Below are 11635 nucleotides of genomic sequence, written 5' to 3' on the forward strand. Positions count from 1 at the left end.
TGCATTCTTAATCTCAGATGCCTATTGCATATTTTTATGACAATCTCAGCATCCGTAGGCAATTTCGCCTGCTTTAGGAAGTATTTTTGTAGGACTAGTTGAACAATAAATACTTGCTACAAACAAATAATAACTACTGAATTACTGCATAATTGGTGGTGGCAATAAAATTCTAATTTTATGCTTATCTTTGATAAACAACCCCAAAGAAATTCTTTCTATATTGAAGTTGCCGACCGAAGCAATAAATGGTACTGTATTATAAAAAATAAACGAAAACACGACAGAGACATAATAATAATAGGCAAAAGACCAACAATCTTCGGGCTTTCTTCACAGAAATTGATGTAAATTATGCTACTTGTAATTTATGCAAGTTGAAATTATCTTTCAAAACCACCTCTTCAAATTTGAGGAAACATTTGAAAAATCGATATCCTTCTGTTACGTTCCTAACTATAGCTGAAACAAGGGAAAAAAAAAGAAAAGTTAATATTAATAACAAGATAAACAGTGATCACGTCACGCTTTAATTTCACCGATATCATAAAGTAACGTTCACGTTTCACAACGTGATCTAGAAATCACGGTATCGCTCATCTCTACTTCTGAAGACTAACAGACTCATTTGAAACAAATGGATCTTTAAAAATTGGTCACCATGTATAGCGCCATCTATTGAAGGAAAGTATCAGCATTTTCTGTCTTTACAAGTCTTAAGTTTCTGAGAAGTCTGACAGTGGCCCAAATATGCATATTATTTTCAATTTTTATTTGAATGCTTTTTTCTATTGGGTAGAAATAAAATAAATTCAAACAGAATATCATTTATCATTTAATGAATAAATAAAAATACACTTAAATGAGTCATAACAAGAAGTGTTACTTCTAGCAATAATTGCAGAAACAGTCTTGGTAACATATTTATGCCTTGGGTGACTCTATTAATGAGGAATTTTTTTCATTATCGCTATAAGTCTGCAGATTGTTCCAAACGCTCTCGAAATTGTCATTTGTTTCTTCATGAAGGCGGTCTATGGTGTGTGGTTTAGGTTTTTCTGTAACTTGCAGCTTCAGAATTTGTTCCTTCTCCTCAAAATAATAACCAGTAATAGACTTGAACAGTTCGTTGGTAGTGAGAACACCAGGAACAGACTTTTTCCTAAAGAACTGGAAAAAAATTTTTGGTAATACAAATGTTACCCAATGGGTCATTATTTATAGTGTGAAATCTGAAGTGTTTCTGGATTCTATATTATATCATAGTATAAGGAAAGAATAGTAAGCCAACCGTCCTTTGACGGCAAGGAAATAGTCACCAGGGGTCGCTACTGTAGTTGGATTTGGAGAACTAACTCGATAATAGATAGCGCTGAATCATGAGCTATAGATGGCGCAGAAATAATACGATATTTCAGTGGCGTGGTTGAAAAAGGGTCGCATGACATTGCCAACAATTTTTATGTTATTATTAAGTTATCACAAATACACGCCACTGGCATAAATGCTTATTATACAGAGAAGAAAAAATATCAAAATGTAGAAATCTTATGACCACACTATTTCAAATATTTTAGTTCTTCAAAATAACACCGATTTTTTCAGAGGGCTCCACTTTACGGACCAATTTTTGGCAGTAAAATTCGAGTAAAACGTGAGTACAACTAGATGGCGCTCAACATCAACAAAATCGAAAAAAGCACTACACTGGCTTACTATCCTTTCCTTATACTATGATTATATCAAAATGTAAACTGTACAAACTTTGGGATCGCTTAAATTTTTTTTCCTCAAATGACAGGCTTTACTAGAAACTCTTTCGTATTCCTACTAATCAGATACTTACAGATGTAATGTTTTCACAATCTCTATAGAGGAAGGTGAAGGCATTTTCATGGATTGGCTCCACCGATTGACTTACGTCAATAATATAACACTGTCCTTCGTACCACAAGATGTTGTATTCAGACAAATCGGCGTGGATCAACTTGGCATCCCAAAACAGAGTCTTCATTATGCTGGTTACCTGTAATGAAAATGAAGAATTACAACTGGCTCACTATGGAGGTTGTAACTATAGTTCATTCATTTTAGCAATGGCATTACGTCAACAATCGAAGGAAAATGTCATTGCTAGACTATCAAAACCATTCTTTTACAAATTATGAGATTTTATTCCGAACGTTTCATTGTCTATTGGAATGGTTATTTTTTATAATACAAGTGCAGAAGGCATTGATGTTCTTCCACAAGTTGAAAATTCAAAAACGAGCTACGAAATGGAGAGTTTTTGAATGAACGAGTGTTAGAGTGAGTCTTCTGTATGAGTATTATGCATTATTTTCTCTAATTCACTGAATTTTCATCGGAATTAATGGAATATTTTCATAAATATTGTTTACTGATTTTTGCACTGAAAATGTTGTTTAGTATACCATTTTCTGTATCCCAAAATTGGCAGATAAACAATAGATAAATCCGTGACAGGAGAGCAATGATCTAATAATAAGTTGACAGCGCATGGAGAGAGAGAGGAATCAACTCTAACAGAAAAGTAAGACAAACAATATTTACAACACGTAATCCAGTGCTCAACCAACCAATGTTTTGATTGGTTAAACATATTGACCCAATCGATCATTGAATCATTTAATTATAAAAAAACCATTTTATATCGCATGTTTTGGTTGCCTTAAAATTGGTTGGAATTCAAATATCTTTATCCTATCCCTTGAGGTCACGTGACTCAAGGCTTAATCTTTTTCTCTAGAATGTTGAGTTAATGCTCTGCACTGTACGACCGCTCAAGAGTGTATCTAAGTACTATTAGATTGCAGGAGAGTTCCGAGTACCAACACATAATAATGAAATCTATCTAAGAATTAGAGAAAATTAATTAAGAATCATTCAAATCCTCAAGAAATCAATATTTCATACCAGATAAAAATAAAGGGTGTTTTTTTTTAGAGCTATAGAACTTTAAATTGCAATAAAACAATGATGGATTATTCGATTGACATGAATTTTATTTATCTGCAAGATAATCTTGTGGCATATGACCGCTACGGCTGGCTCGGATGTAGTCCAATCTGGACGTCCAATTTTCGATGACTTTTTCCAACATTTGTGGCCGTATATCTGCAATAACACGGCGAATGTTGTCTTCCAAATGGTCAAGGGTTTGTGGCTTATCCGCATAGACCAATGACTTTACATAGCCCCACAGAAAGTAGTCTAGCGGTGTTAAATCACAAGATCTTGGAGGCCAATTCACAGGTCCAAAACGTGAAATTAGGCGGTCACCAAACGTGTCTTTCAATAAATCAATTGTGGCACGAGCTGTGTGACATGTTGCGCCGTCTTGTTGGAACCACAGCTCCTGGACATCATGGTTGTTCAATTCAGGAATGAAAAAGTGAGTAATCATGGCTCTATACCGATCACCATTTACTTTAACATTCTGGCCATCATCGTTTTTGAAGAAGTACGGACCAATGATTCCACCAGCCCATAAAGCGCACCAAACAGTCAGTTTTTCTGGATGTAACGGTGTTTCGACATACACTTGAAGATTAGCTTCCCCCCAAATGCGGCAGTTTTGTTTGTTGACGTAGCCATTCAACCAGACCAGAAGTGCGCTTCATCGCTAAAAAAAATAAAATGGACGTAGTGCGCGATACGTATTCCGCACAGAACCATTATTTTCGAAATGAAATTGCACTATTTGCAAGCGTTGTTCAGGCGTGAGTCTATTCATGATGAATTGCCAAACCAAACTGAGAATAAATCACTTGACAGCTGTTAAATCGATCGCCATCTTGAACAGTAATGCCAACTTAAAGTTATATACCTCGAAAAAAAACACCCGTTAAAATCGAAAATAGCCAAAACGAAATAAATACGCACAATCAGAATAACTACATTGACAACATAGGAAAGGGTTGACAACACAAACTATAAAAATTGTCTGAATTTGAGGTGGATACAGTTGACATCTTGGATTAGCCAACAGTGTGGTCATGCTGTTACTAAAATAAATATACTAGAATAGGGAACCTTACTTGATCATAGGCCACTATGTAGTCTGCAGGACTCATATTAGCTTCCTTCAATTTAGGAGCAGGTATGCAGTCCTTGCCAATGAATGTCATAACCAAAACATATTCTTTCAGCATAATCACTTCAGGACACGGAATGCCTGCTTTCTTTAATCTACACAAATTGGCCATCTCCTTCTCGGCCCAAATATGAACTGTCTTCCGTGAATTTTGTTTACCAATCCTATCCTTGAATCTATGATCACCTTTTATGTATTTCTCTCTATCTTTAAATTCTGACAAGGTAGTTTTGAACACCTTGATGGCGCATTCTCGAGGAGCATCGCCATTCTCTGAGTTACTGTAGCCGTGGAAAATTGCAGCTTCTTTTCCTGAAAGATTGTCTGTTTGGAAAGAGCAAATATTAGCAATTTTTCTAAAGAATACTGTTATAGAATAGCAATAGCAACACTATTGCATTCTAAACATTACCACCTTTAGAGTTAATATCGAAACATCACAGTTCACACAGTCACAGTTAAACGTCACTCCCCAAATTTTCCATTTTCATTACAACCACAGCTTGGAAACATAACCACATGATACATTTGTTCCTTCGACTTCCAGTACAAATGTATGGAAAAAAATATTTAGGGGAGATACCTACAACTTACACTAAGAAAGGAGAGACAATGTAACCTTTCAAGAAAGGTGAATTATTTAGTTTGAAGTACATTAAATTTAATGCTTTACCCAAAAAAAAATTATTTTTAAAGCCTTTATTGCACTATGCCCCTTTTTCTTTGTACATGTTTCCGAACATTATTTAAAAGCAAATAAAAACAAAATAACACCGTAAAATTTTTCCCTTTGATTCTTTATTTTTTTTTTTAATCACAATTTTTTTCATTTGCATGAAAAAATCATAAAAGAAATTCAAAGGATTGAGCTGAAATGTATTGTATTATTTAACGTAATATTCACAATTACAAAATTTTACTTTGGCTTGTTTTTGAATGATTTTTTTTTTTCAATTTTATTTTTGAATCAAATTACAATGAATTAGCTTTCAAAGTTTTCAATAAAATGGATGGCAGACACACGAAGTTTTCTATTTGATTTTTGTATTCTGGTTGGCCTAGTGGCGAATGCAGATCATTCAGGCTTTTCAAAACTTCAAAAAAGTAGCTTGTTATGTATCCTAAGTCTGTTAGTTTTGGAGGTACAGGGTGATTCATGAAAACTGACCGAACTTTGTGATATCCATAACTTGGAAATCAGCAGTCAGGTTTTGTTTAAATTTTGTGGGATTTGTTCGCTTCATACAACTTTTCAAAAACTGTCATGTAATTTCAATATTTCCAGGGCAGTACTCAGATTATTGAGTTTTTTCTTTATACTTCAATTCCTATATTTTAACATGTTTTAGATAAATGTCTTTATTACCATAAAAAAATACATAATTCAGTCTAATGAATTCAATTCTTACTTTGAATGGCACACTTTTTCCAGAAGAGTAGCAAACGAAGGAATTCATGTTGTATGTAAATTTTTCAAAATACTTTACTGTTTTTATTTCTTTCATGATGATATTTGATGTTATCAGACAAGATTTAGAATTTTATAGCTTTCTGTTCAACTTCATTCTGAAACCCTCGGCACCTACCGAATGTTATTACAAGCTACATGAAAAATCAATCAGAAGTATGTACAGTGCATCCCATTTTGGGTGAGACTGCCAGGTTTCTCGCTTGTTATTTAAGATAGAGCCTTGCGGTTTTCACGTTCCTGTCCTACTTTTTCGTGAAACTCAAGTTGGTCTAATCAGATTTTGCATAACTGTTTCCGTTCAAGAGATACAGGGTGATTTTGGAAATTGATACTTTTCGGACCCCTCCTTTATCTCCGAAGTTATTAGAAATAATGCTGAGGTAAAAATTACGTCTGAATCAGAATTCTGCGTAGAATCCAGTGGCGTACTCAATTTTTTTTTTCGGGCTATGGTTTTGAAGATTCAACACAAACCTATATTTTTTTCAATGGAACACCCTATATATCATTACTTCATTGAATTCGTTATTTTTTTTCCTTCAAAATGATATATGATACTATATAGGTAGGATGATCAGAAATGTTAAAAAAACACTAAAACATCAAATAATGATGATTTTTTGTTAATGAGCAATGGATTTTCCATTTGAAAAAAAGGATTAATTGGATAATTTTCATTTGTGATTTTTATTTATAGTAGAGTAAGCAAACAAATATAATACACTCATCACTAACATGAAAAACAAAACGTAGGTACCCACCTAATAGCAACAAATAAATAATACAAAAATTCATAAACATTGCATGATATCTTACAGCTTAAACTGTTCAAATTACTGTCCATTTTCCTCTAAACATAATTGACAAAACTTTTCAATACGCCTGAGTGCATTTAATATTATAAAAGGGCGGTTTTGTAAATCCTGGAAAACTGCCTCTGTTGATGCACGAAGATCTTCGAGACAGTTATGTCTTTTACTGTAGTATATTATATGTATTAGGGAAAATGGACAGCAATTCGAACAGTTTAATCTGTAAGATATTATGCAATGTTTATGAATTTTTTTATTATTCATTTGTTGCTATTAGGTAGGTACCTACGTTTTGTTTTTCATAATAGTGATGAGTGTATTACATTTGTTTGCTTACTCTACTATAAATAAAAATCACAAATAAAAATTATCCAATTAATCCTTTTTTTCAAATGGAAAATAAATTGCTCATTAACAAAAAATCATCATTATTTGATGTTTTAGTATTTTTTTAAAATTTCTGACCATCCTACCTATATAGTATCATATATCATTTTGAAGGGAAAAAAATTACGAATTCAACGAAGTAATGATATATAGGGTGTTCTATTAAAAAAAATATAGGTTTGTGTTGAATCTTCAAAACCATACCCCGAAAAAAAAAATTGAGTACGCCACTGGATTCTACGCAGAATTCTGATTCAGACGTAGTTTTCACCTCAGCATTATTTCTATCAACTTCGGAGATAAAGGAGGGGTCCGAAAAGTATCAATTTTCAAAATCACCCTGTATCTCTTGAACGGAAACAGTTATGCAAAATCTGATTAGACCAACTTGAGTTTCACGAAAAAGTAGGACAGGAACGTGAAAACCGCAAGGCTCTATCTTAAATAACAAGCGAGAAACCTGGCAGTCTCACCCAAAATGGGATGCACTGTACAATCAAACTGTGAAGTCTATTGAAACTAGAAATTTAATTAATAATTAATTGTTTCAGAAAATATTAACTTATTTATTTCAATTCATGAAGAAAATAAATTTCCGAAATGAAGTCTTTCAAATTCTATATATTTCCTTGCCTCTTACATCTGCACAAGCTCTTTCGATCCTGTGTCGCAAATGCTTCTGTTGAGTAATTTTAATGGCATTTATCTTATCTTTCATATAACATCACAAAAAATAATCGAGAGAAGTTAGATCCGGTGACCTTGATGGTCATGTCACAAATCCAAAAGAATTGACAGTTTTATTTCTAATCAATATTTAACATAGCGTGTTTCAACACTCGGTAGGTGCTGAGGGATTTAAAATGAATAAAAGTTGAACATTATTATTATTATTATAGAAAGCTATAAAATTCTGCATGATCTGCATTCATCACTAGGCTATGGCCAACTACCCATGTTACACCCTGAATAAACAAATTTCAGAGGGGTTGAAAAATTTCCTTTGTTTATGGGTTGTGTCATCTCAAACAAAATTGTGTTGGTAAACCTGACCCTGGTATATTTCACAGGGAACAAATCGGACAAGTTCAATTGAATTTTATATCTGATTCATGTGGCAAAATAGGCTAGAAGAAGGCATAATGTAATAGAGGGTCGTCACAATCAAATTAAAAATGCATGCTATATCAATTACATAATTCATCAATTTTCTCAATTAAATATTACAGCAAACATTAATATCCATAATATCCGGTAATCTTGCCTAATCTACAAATGACCTTGAGAGATCATCGCACGTGACGTCAAATTCATAGCTATGTTGCCAGTTCGGAAAATTAATCAGGTGTTTGAAGAATGTAATAGAATTAAGGCAGTCAATATCCTGTGACTAACAGTTATTACAATTCAACAGATTGACCTTATGATTATACTTTGAATGGTACTTTATCTTATCCTTCAAAATGGGAGATACAATACAAACTCCTTTCAGTTCAACCCTAATTGTGGATCCAGGGTAAATCTTCAGTGACGAAGAAGTTCGAGGAAAGAAAATGACTCTACCATAGAGTAATAAACAAAGACAGAGGAAGTATACGCGATTTTTATATGTCCCAACATGGTTAGATTACGTTGTCAGATTGTGATATATTTTCAAAACGACAATATTACTATATCATTATGAATGAAATATATTTATTTGAGTGATTCCCGATTAAATATGCGAATTTGATTATTTGGAATCCGATATTTTCCTAATTGTCAAATTTATAATAAACAGAATAATTCTATTATTTTCTATATCTACCTGCTGAAATCCAAGGTTTGGCAACTTTTGCTCTCCTAATGTCATCGGTTGTTTCACGTAGTTTGACGTGCTTGAAGTTTGTTTTCTGAATTCCTGGTATATTTAGGTATTTATTTCAATATATTCTGAGTAAATATGAATCGTTGATTCACTATAGGACATAAAAAGTGCGTTCTTCGTGGAGAAACTCGCAAATTGAGTGAAATATCGTGCCACTGATATGGTTTAATTACCGCCCGCTTTATGTCAAATTTGATAGTTTCCGCTGGGAACAAAATTTGCTTACTGAAAATGACATTTGCTCTATCTATGTTTATTACTCTGAGGACTCTACAATGTTTTTGTTTGGGATTCCCTTGGAATGCATAAAATTATGTGCAAAAATAAAACTGTTTCAAAAATCTAACATTTGTGAAACTTTCAATATACCATTGACCTGCAGCCGAAATTTGAGGATACTGTGGGATGGATATCAATGGATTTGCAAAAAGCAGTTGAGTTTAAGCATAAAATGTGTGCACAATCTGGCAACAATAACTGTGAAATGACAGACACATGCACATTCTATTTACAGAAATCCACTTGTAGATCAACAAAATTACCAATAAATAATTGAATATTTATCACAAAAGTTTTACCCTATGTCTTTGATACCAATTTAATTACTTACCAATACTTATAAGACCACCAACATCCTCTAAGATCTGAGAATTGTTCACCATTTTGAAAAGTTGCAACTTTGTATGTTCATCTAGTCCAAACATAGCAGTTGCTCTATCTTCTTTTTTGTCGCGAATTTTATGTCGTCTATGATTCTGGCTGTATTGCATGAAAAGTTTTAAACTGCAAAAATGTAAAGGAAGTTCATTTAAAGGAAAAATAAAGAGAAAAATTCACACAATACTCACCCATTGAAAACTTTATTGTTTATTAGCATGTCAATGTTTTCTCCATCACCAATTTGGAATTCAGGAGGAAAAGAGAGAAGTCTACAAGCGTTTTTCCTTCCGCATATTGTTGGGTCATGCTTAGTTATATATTGCCCATCTTTAATTTTATAACCACATAAAGGCATAGTTCCTATTTCTTTTTCCATTGTTTCGAAGCGATCCCAATCTCTTCGTTCTGGCAATTCTGCAGGTGGTTCTTGATAATCTTTAAATATATAAATCATTCGTTATAGGTTTAAATAATTAACGTCTATGAATATGATGGGAACCAATTCTGTTATGGTGACTGAAATATTATTGAAGAACTTACCATAACTTTCCAAGGATCTCCCATAATTTCTAAATGAAATTGAGACTTTAGAACCTCTATTGAATTTATTTTCACATCTCTTCAATTCTTCGTCATGTTCTCTATCATACTGATCCTGTAGGGTTCTTGCTATCTCAGCATCTGATTCAATTATTTCGTTCTCTTTTATAATATCCCGTAATTCTTCAGGAATATCAAAATTTTCTAGACACCTTGCTTCGTCTTGCAATGCATTGCAGACTTCTCCTGTTGACATTTCGTCTCTTACACTCTTCATGTATTTATCTTGTTCCCTTTTTGCAATATCAGCTGCTAGTTGTTCGGATATAATTTCTTGAAAATTGATATTGGGTTTTTCAATTTTAGCCCAGGGGGAAGACATGATGCGTCAAAAATCTCTTAAACTTAACACTATACAATAAACAATAAACATAAAATTTACAGATATAAAAAAATTGTAATGTTGTGCAATAGATTTTTTTGTACACTTATCCTCTGTTTTTATGGTTACGCGATCTGCGATCGTCGATCACCAAATTCTTGTTAATTTTTGCAGTTGCGCTCTATCGATATATCGCTAACCTCAAAATGTCAAAGTCATATGGTGTGTAATCATAGATAAGTAGATAAAATGTGTAGCATTGAAGAAACCAAAAAAAAAAACTGCCCGGCATCATTTAGAGACTTTTTAGGAAAATATAAAATAGGATTTGCTGGAATTTTACAGAAAATCGTTTACCATGCACAATACACTCTATTCATATTGTTGCGCGACATCGCGCATATGACTTCTCTGTATCTTTACGCTGTGTCCTACGTGAGCGATTTATTGCGAGCGATGAGAGCAACGCGACCAAACGCGATTTATCAAACCTTGGAATATAATAGCGCTGTCCTACGTGCAGTCGTATCGGTCGTAAAACTGTTTCAGGCTAATTTCGCGCTCTGTCGGCGATCAAATTATTTGATATTTCCAAGCGGAATTCGCGCGAACTTCAGTAGTTCTTGTTGATGCAGGCACGTTTACTTCGACCGCTCTACAATGAATGATTTAAACGAAGTTTTAATACTGGCTGTTAGAAATTCCAGTATACTCTGGGACAAGACTGATAAAAGATATCATAATCGGCTGTTGGTGGATAGAGAATGAAGTAGAATTGCCGATGAACTGATGATTGACAAATTAACTATAGTATTATATACACTGAGAGAAGTGTTTATTTGATATTATCGAAAATGCATTATAGTTAATGAATCATTTATTGGATCTATGGTCAAACAATTTTAGTTTCATGGAAATAAATAATTTATTTGAAATCCTACCAATAATCATCATTTATTATTACACTTCATTTATTTACGCATAACTTATATTGAGAATGCTGAAGAAATATCCATTTGAAGGAAATAAATATAGTTGAGGTTAATATATCATTGAGTAATAATAAATAAACCTTATTTATATGTAATATGTATCCATGCAATATTTCAATTCAGTAAAGGTTAACGTATTTCTTAGATTTTTTTTTTGTTGTTTCTATATAGTCAAATGTTCACTTTATAGTCAAATGTTGTAGGAAGCAATCTATAATAACTGTGGAATAAATTTGAAGAAGTCCTTAATTGTTTATATAAGTGGTGAAACTATCCAAAATTCATTCGTTCCAAAAAAAATTTATTTGTTGGATTTCTCTTTCTTCCCATTTTTCTGCGTCTTACAATTAGCATTTTTAAAGCCACATTTTTACATATGAATAATTTACGTTTTCTTGACCACCTCA

The 11635-nt window shown here is 33.0% G+C and overlaps 1 protein-coding gene across 2 annotated transcripts; it reads right to left on the minus strand.

The window, feature by feature from the left end:
• Positions 1 to 822: 822 nt before the first annotated feature.
• LOC123682862 (serine/threonine-protein kinase RIO3) lies at positions 823 to 10420 on the minus strand. Of its 2 annotated transcripts, none has more exons than XM_045621666.1 (6): positions 9855 to 10420; positions 9503 to 9749; positions 9265 to 9437; positions 4062 to 4429; positions 1847 to 2026; positions 823 to 1170 (listed from the first exon to the last, which is right to left on the minus strand). In XM_045621666.1, the coding sequence occupies exons 1-6, from the start codon at positions 10234 to 10236 to the stop codon at positions 925 to 927; spliced, it is 1596 nt and encodes a 531-aa protein (XP_045477622.1). In that variant the 5' UTR covers positions 10237 to 10420; the 3' UTR covers positions 823 to 924. The 2 variants fall into 2 exon arrangements, with proteins under 2 accessions (XP_045477622.1, XP_045477621.1); XM_045621665.1 differs by having other exon boundaries at positions 4062 to 4441.
• Positions 10421 to 11635: the final 1215 nt, after the last annotated feature.

This window comes from Harmonia axyridis, chromosome 6 (genome assembly GCF_914767665.1).
Source record: "Harmonia axyridis chromosome 6, icHarAxyr1.1, whole genome shotgun sequence".
Classification (NCBI taxonomy): domain Eukaryota; kingdom Metazoa; phylum Arthropoda; class Insecta; order Coleoptera; family Coccinellidae; genus Harmonia; species Harmonia axyridis.

Excerpts from the sequence above, each read along its gene's own strand:
- LOC123682862 (XM_045621665.1), bottom strand. The coding sequence starts at position 10,236 with ATGTCTTCCCCCTGGGCTAAAATTGAAAAACCCAATATCAATTTTCAA. Across the intron at positions 2,027-4,061 it reads ACATAGTGGCCTATGATCAA|GTAACCAGCATAATGAAGAC; the intron begins GTAAGGTTCCCT and ends TTTTCATTACAG. Across the intron at positions 1,171-1,846 it reads ATTGTGAAAACATTACATCT|TTCTTTAGGAAAAAGTCTGT; the intron begins GTAAGTATCTGA and ends ATTTTTTTCCAG.